We start from the raw sequence: 26,224 nt of genomic DNA, 5'->3' as shown, positions 1-26,224 counted from the left end.
AAAAACACAGTTTTTAATCATTTTCTCGGATATTTTATATATTCTTGCTTTGACCTAAGCCAAAACTCATTCAAATTTTGATTTTGATCACTGACATTGATTTCTGCATCAATATATTTAGTTTATTGAACATAATCGGGAATTAAAATTTAAAAACCGCTTGTTCATTAATGATTTTCGATTCTTAAACTTTTAAACTTTAGCATAAAGCGTAACTTGTTAGAATTTGAAAAACTCATAAAAAAACAAGCGCACGCAATAAGATTTTTAAACTCGAAGAGCCCGAAAATATAGTCACATTAATATGTTCGATTTTCTTGAGCTCGAAAATAGCGGGAAGTTTTTGGGGCTGGTCCGCAGGGTCAACCGACAGACCGATTTTTTTTTATTTTCAATTCTAATAAATGAAATATGCATACATTTGATATTTTTGAGATAAAAAATTATATAACTCCTGAAACAGATGATTTTTTTTTTAAATTGAAAAAATTACTCTTGTTAATTTTTTTGTAATTCAAACGAGTAATTTTTTACATAGAAAAAAAGAATTTATTAGCGGAAGAAATTTTTTCGTGGCTCAAGGAAATTTTTTCTCGCCCTGAGGAAATTTTCTTTTACAATTTATAATGGAAATAATTTCTTAGGACAAGTAAACATTTTCTTGGAGTGAGTGAAAATTTTTTGTGCCAAGAAACTTTTTTTCTGTGCAGTTACAACTTCAAAAAATATATATAATAAAGTTATAATTTGATAATTAATATTTCAATTATTTATTTTAAGTTATAAACCAACATAATAATTTCGAAAAAATCATCTGTTTTAAAAGTTATATAATTTTTTATTAAAGAATTGTCAGCTATTGGCTAATTCCGGGAATTTGAATTTAAAATCAGAAAAAATCAAAGATAACTCATGTACACAGAAAAAGAGGATATCTTGGCGCAAAAATTTTTTTCGTGCTGCAAGAATATTTTATGCAATCGTGAATGAAAACGAAAATTTTCTTAAATATAGTCATCTTGGCGTAAGAATTTTTTTAATTTAGCCGATATAATATGTTTCTTGAATTAACAGAGATTTTCTCAAAGTGCACGGAAAAAAATAAATAGAACTGGCTACTATGTCAGATAGTAGTCAGTGCCATCTGTAGAAAAAAAATCGGTTTGTCAGTTGACCCTGCGGGCCAGCCCCAAAACTTCCCGCTGTTTTCAAGCCCCTTGAGCTCGAAAACATTGTTGTGAATACTTTTTCGAGCTCATCGAGCTCGAAAATACTTCTGTATGCATTTGTTTTCGGAAAATAACGTTTTTTACCATTTTTTCTCCGACGGTATTTCTCGAAAGAATTCACCGATTAAGACGGCTGAGATGGCAATCTACGCGTTTTATTGAGTTCTAGTGCTGATCAAATTTTAAAATTGATTTATCAAGCCGTTTTTGAGAAATTTCAAAAAAACTAAAAGAAAATTTTTATTTGATTCTTTCATTAACGGTTTTTCTTGAACGAATAAATCGATTTTAATGTTTGAGGTAGCATTCGACGTGGCTTACAAAGTTTCAGAGCTGATTAGATTTTGGAATCAATCCATCAAGCGAATTGAAAGTTATTCAAAAAAAAAACATTTTTAAAAAAATTTTATTTTTGAAATATCTTCGAACGTATTCTACCGATTAAGCTCAAATTTTCAGTTCTTATAATAAATAACAAGCCGTGTCGAATGACACCTCGGCGATTAAACTCGGTTCATCCTTTCAAAAGTTACAGAATATTTACATACGTACATACACTCAGACATCATCTTGAATTTGATTAGAATAGCTTCCTAAAACCTCAAAACGACGACATCTGTGGGAATTTCAATTTTCGCAAATTCAGGTGAAAACAATAACTTTCCGAAATTTTTGAAAATCATCGATTTTCTTAGCGGGAAATTAAAAAAAACATGAAATTTGAGAAAAAATTGGGTTTAAGATTTTTTACCAGTGAGGCCGGTTACAAAATGTAAATTAGCTCGAAGCATTCTTAAAGAGGAAGGATTCCTCTGTTAATTCCACCTAATAGCGACTTAATATCTTGAAATGCCGCGGAACTATAGATAATTGAAAAAAAAAATCAAAATTTACATGTTAATTAAATGGGAAAATTTCGGTGTGACGATTATTCGTCCCAAGACAATTCATCCCCGATAATTCATCCCGGACAATTCATCTGTTGACAACTCTACCCCGGCAATTCGTCCCTCGCGATTATTCATCCCTACAACAATTCATACTTTTAGAAATAATCTATATATTATTATTCCTTATCACTATCATTTTCCTGAAAAATGAGCATTCGATAATGAGCGGAATTGTTGGTTTATATTTTTTTTTTTGATTATCATAATGATTTATACAAAGAAAAGACTTTGTATTTATATTTCATTAGTATTTTATCAACACTAATTACCTAAAAACAAGCGCTCGAAAATGAGCGGATATCTTAGTATTTTTAAATATGAAAAATTAACCCACTCTGTAGGTGTTAGCACGTATTGCCACCTGTTGTTGGATGGAAGAGGCTTCTATGATTTTACGATTTTATCGTAGTGTAGTTGTCTTGTCCAGATGTTTAAAAACATTATAACAGTATTTTTTGTAATTCATAATTGTGATAATTTTGAGTCCAATTTATTGATAGTCATAATGTCATTAATGTGTTCCGTAATGAATAGGTAACTACAATGGATTTAGATAATCAATGTTGCTATTAAGTTGTTCATTACTTAAATATAGATCTAAGTTTGTCAAAAATAAAGTGTTCATATTTTGATAATAATGTTTAAGTTATTGATATTTATTTTTTTATTGTTCCGAAGTCGGGTTTCATATTTGTTTCTTTCCTTGTTGTAACTAATTGTTGTGAATGTTGTATATTTTAGGGATGTATTATCGGGGATAAGTTATCTTAGGGTGAATTGTCGTCAGGATAAGTTGTCGTAAGGGATGAATTGTCTTGGGACGAAAACGCAGTGGACTGAAAATTTCGAATTCATTTAGCGAGTATTTAAAATTAAATTTAAGAGCTCATCTTTGGTGAGAATTTTTTTCTACATGTTTAGAACATTATTCCGTCGATGCACTAGAAAAAAAAATAGTTGTTTTAAACGAAGCACCCTAATCTATATCCTTCTAGTTTAATTGTAATTAATTAAAAGCGTAAAACTGATTACTCACGACAGACTTTGCTGACATTTTTATTTTTACTATTGTTATCATGGTTTCGTGAAAAATGAATCATGCGTGGCCATGTATGAATGCTTTATATACGGCCATGTATGGAAATTGGCCAGACATGGCCATATATGCCCATGTATGATCATACATGACCATGTATGGTCATATGTGGCCATGTATGCAAATTGGCCAGGTATGGCCATGTATAGCCATACATAGCTTGATACGGCCATATATGACTTGTAACGTAAATTTTACTTATGACTCGATCAAACTCAACAAAATCAACTTATACTCAATAAATTTACTCAATTATTTCCACTCAAATTACTCAAAAATCGGGCTACGTTACACTTCGCTCACCGATCAATCCTCTCATTTCCTCTAGATCCTGACGGGCGCCAGCCGACTTTTATTTCCTCGATATCGGCAATCAGTCTAAATGTACACGTAAATTAAAACCTAATATCTAAATCCTTTGAAAATGAGAGCAATGAACGGTGGTAGCAGCATGTCCTGGTGCGCTCAGTATGCTAGGTTGTGGAGAGAGGGTCGCGGTTCTTGTGATGCGAAAGAAGCTGATTAATTAAAATAAAATCAAGAAAAGAATACTAAATACAATGTCGTAAAGATGACACGAGAGTGATGCGGAGAGCCCAAAAGGCCCGCGGTCGAGTACTCTCGGTCCATCGAACAAATAAATACCTGAGTATGACATCGGGAACCTCTCGTAGACGACGAATCACAAAACTTAACACAATTCTAGATAAATAATAAAATAAAATAAATAATGTGGCAACTCAAGACGACAAACGGCTCCAAAAACTTAACAAGCAGAGCCACAAGCTCTAAGCGACATCAGTCAAGGGTGTGGTCGAAGCCTACCTTTGGGGCTCTCCGACTCACCACCACTCGCTCCAAGACTCCAAACTCGACTACGGGGTCTACTCATACGCCAGCGACTCCAAAATTCAACTCTCTTACACCGTGGTCTTCCCTCAATTGCTTTTCTCTCGTCTCCTACTCCATTCACTTCCACACTCTGCTACTTCCAGTGACTCTCACATTCTTGCTTCTCCATCCATTCTTCCCCCACCACATATAAGCCGTGGACTCCCGGGTCTTCCCGCAGTGTCACTCCCCGTGATATATCCGAAGTTAGCGAATTTTTTGCTTCCTCGAGCTTCGCAAACGAAGTCTGCCATCCCCAAATAAACGTAAACGTACCCCAGCTAACTCCGAGTATCAACACGAAGGGGCGGCGACATCTCAGTCGCTCCTCCATGATCACCACGTCAACCCTGAGGGCTAAGCCTAGGCCTAGTCGTCATCACTGGTCGGGAGGCACGTTATCTTGGCCACTATCCGCGACACAGTTAGACCTTCCTCGTTAAATCTACGCTCAACCACACAGACACTCCAAAATAGACAACATAACGTACACGTATTCGTACTCTCAACACACTTACTTCACCGCACACGTATACTCCATACTCTCTACTTATTATCCCCTACACTTAACTCGACACACGTACCGGCTCTATCTCTCTCTATCACACAGATTCACGCTCACTTCATCTTTAACTCTATCTCCTCGGCAATGTAACGTCACAAACTTGATATGACTATGTATAGAAATTTTAACTAAATTAAAAAAAAATGTTTTTTCTTTTAATTATTATGGCGACACAGAGATTATCAGATACGCGAATAATTGAATTCCTGATCGAATTAGAAATTTTTAATACAGAGATAAAACGCTAGACTTACTAATGACCGCACCCGCTTTAGTAGGATTCAAACCCGAGACCTTCCGTACGAGAGACCGATGCTTGGACAACTAGGCTATGCAACCCACAGTTACAACGAAGTTTAGTTGTGCTACGTAAGATTGAAAGAATATAATCAATTTCGAAAAAGCCAAATATAATCATCAATATGCTGTTAATGATATCAAAAAAAATTTCGATTTTTTTTACACTACATTATCCTATTTATAAGTAATTGTAATAGCTCAAATTTTTTTTTTTTTTCAAATCAAATTGATAGTTATATATATTGATTTATATAGAAATAAATTTATTTATAAGATAAATTTAAATTCGTAATAAAAAAAAAATAAATTAATATTATGAAATAAAAGGGAGAGTGGGGTCAATTGAACCAAAAATACTTTAGCTTTCTTTTTTTTGAATGAAAGCAAAATGATGACATTTTTTTTTAAGAAATCATTCTTAATTATGTAGAGTATCATTTCTCATAAGCACATAACTTAACAAATGATAAAAATTTTTAATAAATATGATACTGTACTGCATCAAAAGGTTCAATCGTCCATTTTGCGGAGGTAATTGAACCACTAAATCAGGGACGATGGAGCCAAGAGTATTAGGACCACAAATGAATGACTGATGAATAATATATTATTTATTACAGCTTAAAATTGAAATTACAACACTTCTAATGATATTGATTGTATTGTTCAACATTACGTGTTATAACAATCACTTTTATAATTAAAATAAATTTAATCCCTTGTGCTGATTCAAAAACAAGGTAACTGCTAAGTATGTGTTTAAAAATTATTACAAATACGTTTCTACGTAGCACAAAAGCCTAACAATCTTATATAGAGTGAGTAATTAATAGAATGAATGTTAAGGAACAAGTGGACCCACCTTAAGGGTATGGCGCTCGAGCAGAGTCGAGGGACAGATCAGGTAGACAAACTACTTAAGCTGCAATTACTGAAACTAGATAATATTTAAAGAAGTTTATACAGATATTTAAAACATACGGGCTACATCGTATATTTATTATTGTAATAATATAATAATACAATGGAAAAGAAAATTTTATTACTATAAGCGGATATAAGAAAAAGCCAGACACGTTAAGAGGATTATTTTTAATGTTCGGAAAATACAATACTTGAGACAAAATTTGATACTTCTTACTAGACAAATAAAGAAAATAATTTTTATTTGAAATTTGAATTACTTCGTTTTCTATAGGTACTGAATGTGAACAATGAACATTAAAAAAAAAAAAACCCCCGATATCTTGAGCAACTTTAGAACTTTCATCTAATGTTGTCATAACAAGTATCTTGTTAAGAATTACTGCAGATTATTTCTAAACATTTTATTAAGTCATATGATTACATAAAAATTTTTGGATCGTTGATTTGGTCGTTTGCCAACAAAAATATTTCTTTATCGGATGAATATTAATTTGAGACATTCTGAAAAAGAATATTTTTGAAGGCCAAGCCGGCCGTTGTCATTTAATTACTAACATGCAAAATATCAAATACCAATCTCCATGTATCGAATAAAATTCTAAAAGTAACATGCAAAAAAAATCTAATTAAATAAACTTAATTTTATAAAAAATCACCAGAACTCCATTGGCAGCTGTCCTTCGGGCTCCGGAAAACAGCCTTGCATATAAAAAAGGTCGATGATTAATCCTAGTCTACCAATTGGACCTGCACTTACGCCGTTCTTCTTCAGTTCTGGAAAATAATTTTCATTAATATTTTTAATTAAAATTTCTAGCTTGGAAGGATTGTCCTTAATCATCGACGAGCCACAAACTTGGAGAATGTCGTGAATCACCGTTGCTATGGCATCCACATGTTTTGGAACAAGCTTGAAATTCATCAAGACGTTTAACAAGTTCCAAGCATTTTCCAGACCATGTGGATGGCAGCGATTTTCGTTGCTCTTCAATCTCGCAACAATAATGGCAGCATATAACTTAATGATCCCCGACATTCTGTTGCGAAAAAAATCCTCCTTTTCAATGACTCCATCTACATATTTATATCCCAAAGATTTGTTGTAATCCTCAAGAGTTTGTCCTTCGAATCGGTGTAACAGAACTGGACATAGATAAGGGCAGCTGATCCTCAAGTGCGCCAAAAGAAGCTCATTTAAGTCTGGAAAATCGTTGCACAAAGCTACGGTAACTGCAGCCAAACCAAAAGCCATTTCAGCCTTAGTAGACACTAAGTTTTCTCCCTGCTGCAGCACAGCTTTGGCAAATAAATTCTTACAAAAGTGAATCCCTTCTGCATGATGGTCGATACCCATTGGAACTTGTCCTTCAAAAACGGATCTTAGCTTATTGTATGTCTCAGTCAATTCACTACCGCTACCTACTGTGAGCGAATTAATAGGTAGATTTATGGCTCGTTGAAAAAGAAAACGCAGCTTTTTACTCGTCGATGACTGAAGAAACTCCTCGAAATTTTCAGCGTAAGATACTAAAAATTTCTTCGAGTGGTTGAAAATTTCGATGGGCTCTGGATAATCATTGATCGTTTCACTGGTTGACATCTTCATCTTCTTGCACTCTTTGGTTTCGACATCAGATGTGGAGTATGTTGCATCTTGACTGGATCTGGTATTGGACAATTCTCTTCTATAACGATCAAAAATATTGTCTGAATATTGGCCGATTGTTTTTGCTAACACACGTGTAACACTGGTCACAATACCCTCATTCATCATTTCCTCAATAATTTCAAATTGCACACTAACATTTTTTAACTCGCTCACAAAATACTTTAACCTATCACTCATTCTATTTAAATCAGTACATTCGAAAATACGACAATTATTAAATTTAAGTTTAAACATAAAAATTAACATTCTGATCGTAGAAATTAAATTTAACTGTTCGAATAGTTCTATGTTTAAATCCAACACATCTTGATTTTCGAGAGCCTTTGATGAAATTTTATCGAATCCTTCCATTTTATAATTTAAAAAAAAACTTTTAAGTTGAAAAAATATAAACTGTGTTGAAATGGAACAAGTAATTTTAAATCACGAGATCGCGAATTAAAATAGCAAAATGCTGATGGTAAATGATGATTAAATTATTACAATGCGTGTTGCTCGGTAAACGATCGGCAAAGTAATGAAAGAATAGACGGGATTGGGCCTGTGTGCCGGTTCTAATATCTCCTCTCTCTCGAGTACAATTAATTGATGCGCTTGCGCACGTTTCGTCCGTTCAAAGTTGTATCCCCTCTCTATTTTTTCCGATTCACTCTTCGTATAATTCATGCAAATAAATAAATAATAAATAGTAATAAATGTAAATGGATCACGACAGTTTAAAAAATTAGTAAACGATTTTTAATGATGAAGCTCATAAATTTTATTTACAATTGATCTCAATGACAATAAAATATATAAGGGGCGTTCCACGCCAAATCGGACACCATTTAGCTTTTGCATCTCGGATTTTTTTGAAACTTTTTTATCTTTTAGTATAGGTTGAAAGATGCCTTCGTGGTTTTTTTCAAATTTTTTCCTCCAACCGTTTTTGAGATATCAAATTTTGAAAAATAAAATTTTAACATAAAAATTAAAAAATTTAAAAATACAATTTTATTTAAACCACTTTTTACGAAGTTGTAGGCATTTGAAAAAAAAATCTCTATATTTTTTGAAATTTGATATCTCAAAAACGGTTGGAGTAAAAAATTTGAAAAAAATCATGAGGGCCTCTTTCAACCTATACTAAAAGATAAAAAAGTTTCAAAAAAATCCGAAATGGAAAAGCTAAATGGTGTCTGATTTGGCGTGCAACGCCCCATATATATATATATCTAATTTATTTATCTATTTATTTATTATTATTAACGTCTTCGGCAATTTTACAATGTAATAAGAATTATAAGTGTAAAGTGTTATGCTAAACAAATAATCTTTATAAATATATATATTAGGGTGCTTCGTTTGAAACGATTATCAGGAGACACGGTAGTGTCTCGCGCCAAGTACACCTTCAATCACATGTATATGTGTGAAGTGTCATGGCGTGAGCCTACTGTGTATCTATACCGTAAACATAGTGGTTTTTAGCTCTCATTTTTAAAAACTTTTTTAAAATAATAAATTTTCAGAAAATTCCTTCTCTATTCGAAAGATAATTGATTGTTTATCTTAAAATTATAAAACTTTATTCATTTTAGTTATGAGAACTAATTTAAATAATGAAATTAGGCCAGCATATACTATAGCACCCCAAATTTAGACACTTTTATAAATTTTTTCATGCGTTAGGGGCACTGCCAGAGAATAAAAAGTTATAAGAAAAGCCATGATTGAGTAAAACATTGAAATTTTTTTATAGCAATGATTCATATTGTGCCACCAACGGTGCTTCGGTCTGTATTTTTTACTATAATTTCATATGCAAATTTTTTATGAGCATAAATAAATACATTTCATAATCATAAATAAATCCGTGTTGATATTTAAGATGAATTTCATTTATTTGACGTCAGTGTTCATTACTATAATTTCAATCAATTTTCCCCGATTTTGCCGAAATACTACAGAAAAAACTATACATCTTACTTTAGTTTTACTTGAAATTGTTGTGAGTTGCATGCGAATTGTCATAAGTAGAAGAAAAAACTTGACAACTATTTCAATCAAACTAATGTCAATTTTTTACCAATTAGCTTAAATATAATTAAATTGAAGAACTCCGAATAGCTACTTTAGATTAAAATTGACAGTAATTTGGCATTGAAATTACTGAAAATTTGCTGCACGAATTTACCGCCAATTTAACAGCAAAAATTAAAAAGAAAATTTTTCGATTAATTTTTGCTCAATTTCGAGGTAACACTTTTTGCTACACATAAAAGTCGGTAATGTTCATTCTTAGCATTTAAGAAGGTAATCAAATTTATAATTAAAAATGACTACAACTTGAATATAAAAAAATAGTTTACAATTTTTCAAGTGAAATTAACAATATATTGGAGTAAAAATTTACGTAGAAATTGACGAAAAATTTTTCTAGTAAGCTTTCGAAATTAATTTGCATTTTAGTTCGGGTAGTAAATTTACGTCAAATTGTATAGCAAGTTGTATATAAATTGTCCTCGAAAACAGAATTGTCCGAAGTTGACGGACATTTGATGAAATTTCCCAGGAAACTTTTGCTAAATAAACTGTGGTATTAGGGTGTCTATTTAAAATATTTAAACTTCTTAATATTTCAGTTATATTCGCTAGGACGTACCAAACTCAGCTCTACTTACTTAGCCGTACAATAATAATTATTCGTACAATAGTATTAATCGAGTAATATTATAAAAAGTCAATGCTAATTGTAAGGATATTCCCTAATTGTACAGTTTACTTAGCAAAATTTAAGTTGCGAAAGTTTCCTCGAAATTTTCGTCAAATGACCGTCAACTTCGGGTTTTTCCGTTATTGACGAGAATTTGCATAAAACTTGCGATACAATTTGACGTAAACTTACTACCCGAATTCGAATCCAAATTTATTTCAAAAGTCGTATACAAAATACCGTCAAAAACGGAAAAGCTCGAAGTTATCAGACATTTGACGAAAATTTCATGGGAACTTTTATTAGTGTTTTTTTCTAGAAATCAAAAGGTGACCTCTAAATTAAGGAAAAATCAACCGCTAATTTTTTTTTTTCAAGTTTTGCTATCAAATTGTCGGCCAATTCGGACAGCAAACTTCAATAATTTCAATTATCAAATTACTATCAATTTCAAGCTAAGGTGGCTTTTAGGGTTATTTCGTACATCTAACATTGTGGCGCTACCTGTCAATACCTTATTGGCAAAATTTGAAAATCGGGTTTTCAACGAATGGAAACATATAATTATTTTTAATCGGAAGATTTATTATCGTTATACAAAAAAAAAAATATTATTTTTATTGAAGACTACTAATGGCAAATCTAGTTTCTTAAGTACATTTTTATTATAAATAAATTACTGTTTTCTTTGTTTTAACCGGCAGTCATCGACAAACGATTTCCTAGTGATTTAAATGGAAAAATTAATAAAATATCGAAGTAGAGGGGTCAAATGGAAAAAATATACCGGGCCCAAATCGCGAGTGAACCAGTACTATTCTGACCTTGAAGTCAGCAGCGAGTACGGCGGTTCCCGGATGTAACGAAAGTACACAAAGCTTTTCAAAATGATTGAGCTTGTGACTAAACAAATTTTTTGAACTTGTCATTGTTGAAATAATTGAAGGTGCTAAACTAATAATAGTAGCTAAAATTAGAAATTCTTAATAGTGGTTACTATATTTATGTTGTGATGATAATTATATCGAATTAGGCCTGCTAACTATAGATGTATGAGTGTCATAACAATTTTCTTCTGGACGTGTTGAATAAGAAACTGTTGAATTTACTGCTAAATAGTCACCTCAACCATACTTTTCTGTAACTGATAACCAATATCATATCAGTTAACGAAACTACAGTTAATAGTGGAGGTCTCATGCAACTATGTTTTTTATAGTTCAGAAACCATTTTTTTCTCTTAGTGAATCAATTATTATTGCCTACTTTTGATTATTCTATGTTAAAAATGTGTAGGTTAAAATATTTTAAAAGAAATTTTTTGATTTAGATAAATTCAAAATACACTGGTTACAAAAATTAAGCGACATTAAAAAAAATTGCAAATTTTTTAGTAATTTTCAACAGGTTATAGCTCGAAGGAAAATTATCGTACGACAAAAACAAAAAAAAAGAAATTGTAGTTTCAAGTGTCTAGTTTTCTGATCTGGTCTTGAAATTTTTTTATTTTGCACGGTTCGGGAGCAATGCAAAATCAATCATATTGTTGAAAAAAATTATTGAAGCTCGAAAACCGTTTTTAAGATGAGCAAAAATTTGGTAAATTTCTTTTTGATAGTTTTCTTAGGATTACTCTGGAACCGCACATAATAAAAAATTTTCAAGATCAGGTCAGGAGACTAGACACTTAAAGCTACAATTTGCCTTTTTTGTTTTTGTCGTACGACCATTTTTCTTTGAGCTGCAACTTGTTGAAAATCACTCAAAAATTTGAAATTTTTTTAATAGTCCTCAATTTTTGTAACTAGTGTATTATTGAAAAATTTTTTAATTTCAAACTGTCATAATTTTATTCCCGGATACTTTTCCAAAATCTCTGACATTTCCATCGTATTTCCCGGTGTCATTAAATTCTCTGATAATTCCCGACATTTCCGATTTGTGGCCATTTTGAAGATTTTTCAAATGATTTCTCATTATTGATTAAGCAAAAAAATTTTTTGATTACAAAGTAAAAATTATAACTTTAATCTTGAGAATACTCTTTTATTACTATCCTACGACTTTTTTTTTACTGAATTCAGCTTATTACAGCCTACTGAAAGCGACTCTAAATTTGAAAGAAATTTTCGATCCGTTAATTTTTCTGAGTAGTGTACTTATGTAAGAAATTGATTGTGAAAGTAGTTTTTTAATTTGATACCAATGATTTTTTAGCATTACTTGAGTTATTTAAATTGCTTACGAGTAAATGAATATTGTGGAGCACTTGATAGTCTTTACCACTGTTTCGATAGATTGGCACCTCTTGACAATCGTACCGTATCTGAAGATAGATCTCGAATATTTCGTTATGCAGCATTAAACTTAGCTGCACTACACGCACAATTCGACCATAAGTATTACTAATTTGTAAATATTATTAATATTAATGTCTGTTATGAAGTAATTGTTTGAAAATATTTTTTAATAGAATAGTTGCTCAAACTGCTCTGAAAGAAGCTATTATAATGGCTCAAGAAGCTGGAGATAATGTATGTTTACAACTAGCCCATGCTTGGACGTACTATTTGCTGAGCAAAAATAAGTATGTATGATTAAAAAAGGATTTAAATATTTTTTACCGAAATAGTTTAGTCACACTCATATACAGTAGATGCGATTTTCTTCCGTTTGATCTTTTTTTATGTCATTTCTAACTTTAACTGCCTTACAGTTTTGCCCACAGAACCCTTTTCATACTGGTATACCCGGTTGGTATTACAAAAAGAAAATTTTAATGGAATCAAGAAATATTTTCTTGAGCCAAGAATTTCTGGCCTCACTTCCAATTAGGTCACCCCTCATAATCTCACGTAGATTTCACAGAACTTTTATTTTTGTGTATAAATAAGATGTTTAATAATGATTTTTACCAGAGAAGCCGTATAAACCGATATTTTTGATGTTATAGTATAAAACAGACTACACGTGTACATACTTAATTTATCAATAATTCATTCGTTAGTCAGCAACAGATAAACGCACGATTTTTAAGTGTAATAATATTTTTGATACATCAAATAACAATCTTTAATAAACTAAGTTCATTAGACCCCGAAACAATGAAAGGTTTCATCCCGGATGTGATGGTGGAATCGTCAGTGAGGCACCTTCATCACATCTTGCCTCATATCTAACACTGAAGAAGCCATAAAATTATAAATGGGTTAGACCTATGCACCATCGTCTTTCTTACGGTTTTTAATAAAATTAATTATTAGATAGATTTAATATTACTAAGTTATTGATATATGGTGAATTTTATGTATTGTCTTGAGTTTTATGAGTTCTGAGGCGAAACTTGTAGTTTTTATAGCCCAGTCGGTGGGGTGACCGAAACGGAAGTATAGCCAAATTTATTTCTGAAGAGAGCCAATTATCTTACTTGCACGTGAAAAAAATGGATTTTAAATCTAAGAAGTAAAAAAGAATAGACCTGTGTATTTTTTTCTCTTACCGTATGAGAAAATTAAATTAAGTTTAGCTGACAGCAAAAAAATGTAGCATCTCGAAAAATTTTTATTGAAAAGCTGGTGTATTGATATTTTGAGAAAATTACCCGTTCAAAATTTATTCATTTATAAATATATTGATTAAAATAATCATATCTAAATAAAAATTAAAAGGCAGATTTTTATTTTTATATGGTTATTTTAATTAAAAATGATGTTATTTATTTTTAAAATTCATTTATTTGCCGCGTTTTCTTTCTCTTTTTCACATACGTTTATGGCTATTTCTGTCTCTTTTCACAACATATATAGTACAAATGCCGATAATAAAATTATAAAATATGAAAAATACTTATATTTGGCACATGAGACGTTGCTATGGGGTATAATTTCTTAAGTACAGGATCAAATGATTCGATTCAAGTTGCAATCAAAAGCGAAACATTTATTTATATGATGTATCTAAGGTGATTTTAAGGTATTATAAGGTTAATGTGTCAATGACAATATTGTCGTTGACCGACACATGCGTAATGTCTGTCGTAAATTGACTGATGAAATCCAAATGTCGGAATTCTCATGGTGAAGCTCTCTCCGTACGCTGTTTAAATGCGTGTTTAAGCGGTTTATGATCTGTGTAGATCGTTTTGTGTTGACCTTCAAAAATATGCCTGAAACGTTTCACGGCTTCGTAGATCGCGTGAAATTCTCGAGCATAAGTCGACAATTTTCGGATCGACGGCTGTAATTTCCTGCTAAAGAAAGCCAGCAACTACTAGTCATTGTTTACACGTTGCTGGAGGACGGCACTGATCCCGATTTCTGATGCATCGGAAAAAACTGCCCAATCCACGTCGGTTTTTGAGTGCACGAGGAGTGTTGCATCAGCGAGAGATCGCTTAGCGGCATCAAAGATGTTTTGTAGATCACCTGTCTAGTTGACTGGATGCGATCCTTCGATTTTCGGTCCTTCCAGTACTTTATTTAATGACGCTAAAATTTCCGCAGCGTTTCTAATGAACTTTCTGTAGAAATTAATTGTGCCAAGAAATCCACGAAATGCCTTGACGGTGTTAGGAGGCTGGAGATTAACGATAGCCTCAACTTTCTCCGGTAATGATTTAATGCCGTGTTCATTGATTAAATAATCGAAGAATTTAATTTCGGTTTTGCTTAGCTGGCACTTCGGAACGTTTATTACTAGTCCGTAATCACAAAGACGTTGAAATAATATCTTGAGGTGTTTTAAATGCTCCTCTTCGTCTTTGGATGCGACTAAGATGTCGTCAATATATGGAAATACAAAATCCAGATCACGAGTAATTTCGTCGATGAACCTCTGAAACGTCTGTTCTGCATTTATGAGTCCAAAAGTCATGTATAAAAACTCAAATAAGCCAAACGGAGTGATAATAGCTATTTTCTCGACATCTTCTGGAGCTACTCGAAGTTGGAGGAAAGCTTTGGTAAAGTCGACGACAGAAAAAATTCGTTTCTCATGTAAATACACGGAAAAATCATCCATATATCGAAGCGCATGTTTATCAATAAGAGTACGGTCCTTTAATGGGCGATAATCGCCACATGGTCTCCATCGACTGTCCTTTTTCTGGACCATGTGTAATGGCGAAGACCAAGCACTCTGCGATAGCCAACAAATGCCTTGCTTAATCATCTTACGAAACTCCTCTTGACCAATTTTTAATTTGTCAGGCAATAAGCGACGGGCTTTGCTAGAAACAGTCGGACCAGGTATTGTACGAATGTGGTGTCCCGTTGAATGTTCCCTTTTTTTATTGACGGACAAATCAGGTCGTGTGATATCGGCAAACTCACGTAGCAATTTCATATAAATGGAATCACCATCCACAGCCTCGATTTTGTCCAATGCTGTTGTTCCGTGGAAATAACCGGATGATGTCAAACCTATAATGCCGTCGCGTAAGCATTTGCGTTTGAGGTCAATTAGCAAGTCAAAATGACTCAAAAAATCAGCCCCAAGTATCAGTTTAGTGACATCGTCAACGATAAAATTCCACGTGAAGTCTCGACGCTATCCGAGATTCAGCGTTTGTGGTTAAGGTAATATTAAATATAATAAATCAATTAAACCAACTAATTATATTAAATGATTATTTTATTTTACGAACGAATTTAACACAGTAAAAATTGAGAATATAATAGAAATGCTTAGATGCGTGTATGCAGTTCAGCGGTATAACTTATTATGTGTCTACGAATGAGTTAAAAGCGGAAAAAAGAAAAGTCGATGTTCGGCGTAGATCACTGAAATTAATCGATCGCTTATCATTGTAGCAACGCTACATATATATACATATAGAAATTTTTAAACAAGTATTTTTGAACCCTACTCAACCAATTATACTAGATTATGACAAAATTCATTGAAAAATCGATCATGAGGACAAATACAATAGTTAGATTTTAGAAAAATCTACCTAAAAATGAAGGGAAACAATTAAATAGGATTCGAGTTTTTTAATTTTTTTTTTTTCTAATCAGGACAAGTTGACACATACACTGACAGGCAACAGATTTCTACGAACAAATTTTTTTATTGGACTTTTTTTCTCAATAATCCGTAGTAAATAACTTCGTAAGATAACGAATTTCATTTGTAATGTATTTAATAATACTATAAAGCGCACTGGGGTTAGTATTGCTTGTACGCTGACACCCAAAGTCCATGGTAGCCGATTCCGACCCCGGGCCTGCCACGAGCAATATGTAATTAGGAATAACAATAAATAAAATTGTGTTATTAATTAAGTGTTGCTCTTAGATAAAGATACCTCATCTATATTATCAGATATTTCATTGGCGATGAGAATAAAACAAGTGTTATGTGTTTGAAATATTTTGTGGCGTGTTAGGAAAAAAAAAAAAAAAATAGGAAAATGTCGTTTGAGGAGCAAAAGAAACTTAAGCGCACGAGAAGTCGGTGTTAGAGAAAGAGCGCCAAACGTTATTGACGGAGCATTAGAAATTGGTAGAGTGGCAAAGTCGGCTTGAGAATGAAGAAATACTGATAAATCGTTACACAATGAAGGTGCAAGAGTTACAGAACAAGTTAAAGAAAGTACTGGCATCCGTAAAAAATAGCGGACAGGTTGAAATCGCAACTGGGAGCATTGACAGCATCAATGAGATCAAAAATGGAGAGGAGGATTGGAATGTGTGGATAGAAACATTCAGCCATTATATAACGGCAAATGGTAGTGTGGATGAGAGAAAGAAAGCAACGCTACTATCAATGGTTGGAACGAGTACCTGTGCATTGTTGAGAGACCTATGCAGCCCAAGAAAACCTGTTGATTTATCGTATGATGAACTATTGCAAGTGCTGAAGGAGCACTTCCAGCCGGAATGCAACGCAATCTCTGAACGGTACAAATTTAAGGAATGCAAGCAGACAGAAGTCGAGGATATTAGGCAGTTTGTGGCTAGGATAAAGAAAGCGTCGGCAAATTGAGGCTTCGGATTAATATTGGAAAATTTCTTGAGAGATTAATTTGTGTTTGGACTGGACAGCACAAATATTAGAAAGATGATACTGCTGGGAGCCAATTGTACGTTCGCAAAGGCCAAGGAAATTGCATTATCGTTAGAAGCATCGGCCAAGGACGTTCTACAAATGACAAACGGCGTGACTCAGAGTATTGAAAGTGTGAATTCAGTCAAGAATGTATACTAAAACAACGATAAGCCACAAGTTCTAGAAAATAATATCGGCAGCAGATGCTTCTGTTGTGGCAAACTTAATCACATCGCCAAAAACTATAGATTTAGAAATTACACATGTCATAAATGTAAGAGGCTTAGCCACTTAAGTGCTATGTGTAAAGTGAGAAGCCGCGGCAACAACAATGATAATTCGGTTAGCCCGGATAAGAATTGTAGAAGAGGCTCTCAGCCGACTAGACATAATTATGTCGATGGTTATGACGATGTGGCGCAAGCCACAAGCATAATAATGTTCGACGATGACCTTAAAGGTCTATTTTATTGTAAAAATGATCAGGATAACAACAGTAAACCGGCTGGTGGATAGACGAAGAAAAGTAGCGATGAGGATAATCAAGAAAGTTGCGCTGGACATACTGTCGGGTCATTGAGCCATTGACAATGATTTCGAAGGTCCAGAAAACAGACATACAATGTGAAATTTATACTGGAGCATCGATTTCAGTCATATCAAAGGAAAAGCTCGACCAAAGCGGTCAATTAAAGTATCTACTTTTGATAAAAACACCGAGGAAGTTTCAATCGTACCAAGGTAGTGTCATGACTCCATTAGGAGTCCTCAACGTAGATGTTGAACATGGACATCGTAGTGAAAGGCTGGGTTTATATGTTTTCGGTGGTCAAAACAAGCCAATCACTGGCAGAGATTGGATCAAAACATTCGACTTGATCGCTGTAAACACGAAGCCGAGAGAGAGCATCTATTTTATCAGCAGCAGAGAAGAATCCGTCAGGACTAAATTCTGACGATTCATACGGTGCGAGTCGAGGATTCATTACATATTATTTTTGCTACATTAACACAAAAAAAAAATATTCCATATTACAGACAACATTTAATTTGTGACGATACTAACACAAATATTGTGTTATTCAAATTCCATAACATTTGGAAAGTTTAAAACCAACACTAAATTTGTGTTGTTTGTCAAAGGACGCTCATTCTTTTCACACGCTTTATCTGGAAGTGTCATGATTTTAGTTTATAAGATATTATACATACTCTTTGTATGTATATACGTATATATTATGTAATTAGATTATTCTATGTAATGTTATAATTTTTCCTTCTGTTTTTGAATCAATGAATACTTCATTTTCTCAGAATGCTGTTTATTATTATTTTCATCATCATGACCACTATTATTATTATTATTTTAAGGAAGTACAATTTATAGAAATTCTATGATCGAATTTCAACGAATAATGTATGTTAGATCAATATTTTAAATATGTATATCAACTTTTCATTCTTCAACACTAATAAAATGTAACTTTAACATATTCATTAAGATAAATTTAATACCAGACGTGTGTTAAATAAGCATTTAATTTAAGTCAAAATAATTAATTAACTGTGTCGAATTTTTAACCAAATACTTATGTTATCATTTGACACGTCTAAGCTTGTTAAAACTACATCAAACAATGTAGATGTAACATAATTTTTGAATTAAATTTACAAGATTTTTATGTTAATCTATCCAACACTAAACCTGTGTTATTGTTTGACATGAGTATAATGTGTTGAATTAACATGAAAAATTACGTGGACCGTTTGGGACATGTGATTTGTGTTAAATTTAACATAAATTTTTCAACTGTATATTCTGTGATCTTAAGATAGTAAGAATAAATTACACCTGACGGTTTGCATTCGAAGAAGACAGTAGATGAAAGTCACTTTTGTAGTTATCAAAATTTTCAAAATTCTGAATGGCCTTTAAAAATTATTCGATTGAACACAAGTTTTAGATGATCCTTTATTTAGACAACAATTAACATTTTGATTTGTCAATTCTACAAATTTAAAAAATTAGGGTAATAATTATTATCTTAATAAATGCACTCAAATATCTATATGTATAATTTTTATTTTTATTTATAGAGTCCATTTAATTGAACGTTCGATAGGAAAATCCGGAATTTTTGGAATCACTCATACAATGAGTTTAGGACTGATTGCATCTGCACATCATGCAACTCTCGAAGCAAATAGTCCCATTTACGTTTTTGATGTAAGTAATCATTTTCAAATAACGAATATTTTTTTAAAATTAATATGATAGTAATTTATGATTAATCTATTATTTATACAGACTCTCATGAAATCTGATGTACTAAACTATCAACATTCCATGTCAGATTTAATGTCAATGACTTATGCCGAAAAATCAGCTCTGTGGGCTTATTATGGGAAAGCTAAACTTTCAACAATCTGTGCCCAATTATTGTTGCTCCATAATTCACAAAATTATGAAGAAAATTCATTTAATGGTGAGTCAACATGCCAAGAAGTCATTAGTGTTGCTAATGCTTTGGTTGAAGTTGGTCAGTACAAGCTTGCTGACGTAGTATTTAATCATGCCAAATATAGATTCAATAATTTGACAAGCAATAAGGTAAGTTTAAGTACTACATTCACTCAAACAAAATAGAAAACAAGAAATTTTCATAAAATTTCTTCCCAGTTGAAAATAACGATATCACAGTAAAACGTGATCGTACACTGAAAAAAAAAAAAACCTTTTTTCATGTATCTGTGTGTTTGTAGCCCCCGACTAAATATTTTTACTAAGATTAAATAAATAGTTTTCTTGGGGGGAAAATGCTTGAACAAATTATTTAACTTGACTAAAGAGAATAATTGCTTGGCATTATTTAAGTAACAAAAATACTCAAATTAGGCATTTCTTTTTAAAAATATACATTTTTTTTTTTCACAATATAGTATTTTTCAATAAGGTAAATGTCCCAATATCGGAACAAGACCCAATACCGGAACGATTTGATAATCATTATATTATATTTCAACTCGTACGCGATGAAACTAAATAAAACTTTCTTTATTTGAAACCTTAATCTTTCAGTTAAAAAATAAGATATAAAATAGATTTTTAAAAATATTTAAAATATGAAAAAAAAAAATGTTAATTAGAGCAATAGTCTCGGATTCATGACTTTTTCATGTCTCTTAATGGTTTTGCTAAGAAATCAGTCAATGGTCTTAAGCTTATAGAAAATGCATAGAATTACTTTTCAATAATTTTTTTTTTGTATATGCATCTTGAATGACATAAAATTCAAAAAAACATATTAAAAATATGAAAAAGATAGTATTATTGTATTAATTTTATTGTTCGTCTATTGGTACACCAAAATGAACCCGTGCCCAGTACCGGAACAGCCAAACATATTAATGTTATCGATAGACATTAACTGTGAGTTTTATTGACTAGTTAAATCAAGTACAATATTAATTTTTACTGGAGCCCTAATATTTAATGAAGTATGTATGATTGTTATAAAAAAAGGATTAAGTATATATAAACTCTAATTTAAATCATTAAAAATAAATTTTTGCTTTTAGCTTTTTTTTTAAATTATTTTTCTAGTATAACCTCAAATGATTTATTTTGTTTCTATTCTTTAGTTCAAAATATTTATTTCATTGAATATTCAATCATTTAAAAATTTTAAATACATTTTACATTATGGGTGTGATATAGCAGACATCAGAAAAATTTTAAATTATTAATAAATCGAGTAAATAATTAATAATATAAAATTAAAAAAAATGCAAATTCAAAAAATTTAAAAATTAATAGTGTTTTTGTAAATATTATTTTTTTAATTATTTATCTTATTTATTTATAATTTTAAAGTTCTCTGATGTTTGCTACATTCATACTCGTTTTACATTAATATTATTTAATAATCATTAATATTTTCACCGTGAATAAATGCAAAAAATAACTTATTTTATTTACTGTTCCGGTATTAGGACAACCGAATTCCCGTATTAGGACAAGGCTATTTCAGCGTTCGGTATTGGGTTTTTTGGGTGTCATAGAAAAAATTTTTTTTTTTATATTAAATTTTTAAAAAATGAACTAATTTGATTATTTTTGAATTGGTAAATGTCTATTCTATATGATGTAATAAATTATTTTGGTTTATAATTTATTTGAATATTTTTAAAAAGATAAAAATCAGTCATATACCCTTCGTCGTTCCGGTATTGGGACATTTACATTATCTAAAATTTTATGAAAATTCTTGATTTCTTTACTTTTGAAGAGTGGTATATTTACGGTAATTGAATTTTATAATACCATTATATTATTATTAATTGAAGACATGGATTTTGAGCGAACGACTTTTTGAATTTACAAGAATGATGAGGCATGAAAATTGGAGTGAAGCTGAAAGTATAGCAATCCAAATATCGAGTTTATGCCCGTTTGAAAGTAAATTGTGTTTAGCTGAAATCGCTCTAGCAGCCGGTGATTACTTGGTTGGATTACAATTTCTTTATAACGTTGAAAGAAATAAAAGTTTTACAGCCAGAAATCTCGTACAATCGATGAACATTTTAAGCAAAATAATAAATTTATCATCCACTCCTGAGCAAGGGTTTACTAGTATCAACAGCATTGTATTGTTGAATTCGGCTTTAGACATAGCTAAAACCAATCATTTATCTTATTATGAAGCTATAATTAAGATGAATCTCGCTACAGTTCAGGTAAGCTTTTGTTCTATTTGTCTTTCTTTTCCTGATTAAAAACTCCGATTGAATCTGATTGAAACTCAATCGAATTTCTATCAAATTCGATCGGAAATAACCATTCAATCAGAATTGCTTGAGAGTGTTTCAAGTATCCGATTGAATTTCAACCGGATTTAATCAAATATAAATAACTTTTTCAGATCAATTAAAATTGATTGGAAATCAATCAGAAATTTTCCGCTTAAATCTGATTACAATTTTCTAATCGGATTTAATCGGAGTTTTGAATCCGAGTTATTGATATCTATCTTTGTTTTCAAGTTAACTAAAGTATGAAATATTTTTTTTTTGCATAGCTCGTGAACGGAATGCCGTTTCAAGCATTAGCTTTGATTGATGAAGCCGTGGAACAAATATTAGCTCATGGAAGTTGGTATCATGGAGGGTGTGCATTTACATTGTATGCCCAGTGTTTAGTAGCGACAGCTCCATTTGCGCCAAAGAAACGTAAAATAATCTTACAAAATGCAATTCAATATCTTTTAAAAGCTGATTATTATTTTAGAAAAATTGAGGCTTTTGGTAAAATAAAAAAAACAATGTATTTTCTTATACTTCTATACAACGAATTAGATATGAAAATTGAAAGAAACCGATGCGCTTTTGAGTATCGTCAAAATAATGGTGAAGGTGTAATAAAATCGAGTGTCAATATATTATTTTAAGGAATGCCATCTTGTTATTTTTCTTTTTTGTTATAATAAACTTTTCATTTCCTTTTTATATAAACAATGACAATCTACATTGGTGTAATCACATTTTTATCTAGAATTTTTTTAAACTACTGTTTCAATTACTATTTATATAAGAGCCGTCACCCGCCGCTTCACCTTTGTAGAATATGTGATTTTTATATTGTTGTCAAAAAATTTCGACGAAACCGGACCGATCCTATGACATGGGCTCACGGCCTCGGTCTCTTGGCTCGCAGCAACCGCCATGGACGGACGTGATCTACTATTACTACTACTACTACTACCACGACCATCTTGGTTTTCTACTACAAGTACAACTACCATCTACTACTACTACACGTGCTGCTAGTTATATTTATAATGGGCCAACAGCATATAAGCTCACCTCAGGTGGAATATTATTTCTTAATTAACTTAATTAAGTTTATGTAAATTAATTTTATATTATATAATTATAATTGTGAATTGGACCTGGTGTACTTGGAAGGACTTGGAACGAACTCGTTAGAGGCTTTGGTCACGGAGGAAAAGTATCGGTCGAAAGAAAGACTGGTTATGGTTGGAGTGGTGACTATTTCATTTGTAAAGTAATATTTTATTATTTGAGGAGTCGTTTATTTAGTAAAGTTAGTCGAATCAATCGTTATAATGTTAGTCAAGGCAGTTTTGTTTAGTTAGTCGAGTCAGTTTCATCAACCATCTTGTATTTACTGTTAATCATTTCATTCATTCTTTTGTGCTAAGAATATCCGCTAAAGGATTTGTTACGTAACATAATTATTTTGTCGCAACAGAAATAGTTTTTGTATAATTTAAATTCAAATTTATTGCACAAAACGATTGCTATATTCATGCCTCAATCGAAATTTTAGTTTTCTTTTGATTCTATTAAGTTCTTATAATTATGTTTTCGATTCTTCAACATTCTCCTTTGATTTTTTTTGATACTCTGACATTCTCTTCACTTTTTTTTTTTTTTGCTTTTTTAGTTCTCTTTGAGCTGTTCTGAGTTCTCTATCCGAAGCTTTTAATTTTTGGGAACAAAAACCATGGACGATGACTCGTTTTTTATTGTCCATTGTTCTCTAAAAATTCACTTGAAAATTTTCATGAAAATGTAAAGTATGTAGTGCATGTAATGTAAAGTATGTTTAATTGGCTTCAATAGATCATCATTATATCAGTACCCTAGCGAATTCGTTTATACAGTGTTACGTTAGGGTTTACGTACAAACTATATTTGAGGTCTTTATATACAGCTTCTCAAGTGTCTGACCCTACTAGCTCAGATTGAGACTCGTCTTTATTAATTTTTACCCGAACCAGCCTTACAATATAAACTAATACTAGTACTTAGCCTAAATTGGTGAGATGTTCTTGGTGTCCTTGAACTGGCGTATATGGTGGTCCACCTGAAACACAGGTGAATTCACTCGAACACTGGTTTAATGTCAATAGAATAAACATTTATTTAACTAATGTTATTCTATTTGCCACAACATCCGCACACTGGTTGCAAATATCTGGTATTAATCGATTAAATGCATTCAATACCATAAAAATGTTACTGTAACTAGTTGTACAAAAGCTTTATCAATTTACTAAATAACAGCCTGATTTGATCCGATAATTGTGCAATACTAAATGATTGTTGTATTACTTAAATAAATGTAACTTTTTTTTTTTTTATTGGCTTCTAAATTTCCCTTACGGGTTACTGCCGGACTTTCCGTCCACAACTACATAAACATTACAAAAATTTAACAAACATATACATCCAAATTACATCAACAGAATTCCTTAAACCTATACCTTTATTCTACAATCACATTCCTTTACAATTTCCATCCTTCCATCCTTTACAATTTCCTTCTTTTATCCTTCACACTCACGGCAACAAGAGAAAAAGAACCTTCCAAAAAAAAACTTTTTTGCCTTTCCACTTCCTCACACACATCTTGTGACCTCCGTTTCCGTTGCTCTTTCTCTAACTATCCTCCCTTTCTCCCCTCAACCTTTCCAGTTCCTTAAACCACTTTTCTCTTTGTCCCTCCTCCCCTAACACTTCCTTCCTCATATCCTGTCACCCTCTCTCTACCCCGAATTCCGAACAAACATCCCACACGAGTTCCCATGTCTCTTCCTTGTACCCACATACCCTACATATCCTTTCTTCCTCTTTTCCCCAATACCTACCCCGATTCATTCCATCCCCTAATCTGAACCTCGCCACCCTTCTCCACCTCTCTTCCTTCCAACTCCTCTTCAAATACCCCGGTTAATTAAGTGTAATTGATACACTAAATTGTAGACTGAATTAACCAATTGTAATTCAATATAATTGTCTAGTTATTACTGACTTTATCTGCTACGAGACTAACTGTTCTCAAATGCAAGCTTCAAGTTACAAGACTAAGTACTTTTAAAGTAACTGATAGTAACTTCTGGTACTAGACTGAGCTGGCAAAGGCGATAAAAGTACGTATGCATGCCCTTTTATAGCCTTCGCACCAAACTTAGTCACATGACAGTTACCACCCAAATTATTCTAAAGGCGCACAATCCCACATCGTAACACTACCTCCCTTAACTTTAACCCAGGGTGCCTTCAATAACAATTGATAAAAGTCCAGTTGAAGTTGAATCACATGCAGCGCCGACAATAACATTTCATCTATTCATACAATACAATAGATTCTCAATCATACTGTGGCTCTGTCTGGTAATACAGGTGTACAATTATTAGCTAGTATTCCAGTTAAATACAAAAATATTATAAACTTTTCATGTAAGTTGTAGGTAAAGGATCCTGCGAGACATGTCTAGCCCCCTCCTGGCGGCCCTTGGTGTCGGGGTTTCCCTGTTCGGGGGGTGGGGGAGGAGGGATCCTGGGAATTCCCTAGTGCTGGAGATGTTACTAAAATAGGAATAATGAAAATGATCTAAAACAGTTCGATGCTGCAAAAATGCCGAAAGTATACTGTATAGTTACGGGTTTAATGCTGTTGAAATACCGTATTTCTTCTGTTTTATTACCGTAAATATTCTGAATTTATTTCGTAAATTTTTGGTAATAATTCGACAAAAAAAAACTGGCCAAAATCACCCAAGTAATATCGTATTTATGCAGTATTTATACCGTATAATTGTGGTATTGTTTCGGTAACTCCATAACCGCGAGGGTATTTTTGAGGTACGGTATAGTATCGATATCAATTGGTTGACAACATAGTAAAAATATAAAATATACAACTGCATCTATAAAATATCCTTATCACTATGAAACAGAGAAAAATAAAACATATACTGAAAATAAATGGAGCATGCCTGGTAATTTCTTTTGTAAGGAAAATCATTGATTAACAAAAATTATTT

The 26,224-nt window shown here is 32.1% G+C and overlaps 1 protein-coding gene across 1 annotated transcript in view; it reads left to right on the top strand.

The window, feature by feature from the left end:
- LOC103576609 (anaphase-promoting complex subunit 5) overlaps positions 1 to 22,886 on the top strand; it is a 30,663-nt gene extending 7,777 nt beyond the window's left edge. Inside the window, exons 5-10 of the mRNA XM_008556914.3 lie at positions 12,540 to 12,721; positions 12,796 to 12,909; positions 19,470 to 19,599; positions 19,681 to 19,983; positions 21,720 to 22,109; positions 22,451 to 22,886. Coding sequence (XP_008555136.1) covers positions 12,540 to 12,721; positions 12,796 to 12,909; positions 19,470 to 19,599; positions 19,681 to 19,983; positions 21,720 to 22,109; positions 22,451 to 22,819 — 1,488 coding nt within the window. The 3' untranslated portion in view covers positions 22,820 to 22,886. The remainder of the gene's footprint in view (positions 1 to 12,539; positions 12,722 to 12,795; positions 12,910 to 19,469; positions 19,600 to 19,680; positions 19,984 to 21,719; positions 22,110 to 22,450) is intronic.
- Positions 22,887 to 26,224: the final 3,338 nt, after the last annotated feature.

Source organism: Microplitis demolitor, chromosome 4, assembly GCF_026212275.2.
Source record: "Microplitis demolitor isolate Queensland-Clemson2020A chromosome 4, iyMicDemo2.1a, whole genome shotgun sequence".
Classification (NCBI taxonomy): domain Eukaryota; kingdom Metazoa; phylum Arthropoda; class Insecta; order Hymenoptera; family Braconidae; genus Microplitis; species Microplitis demolitor.
This window is presented reverse-complemented; position numbering and strand designations above follow the sequence as displayed.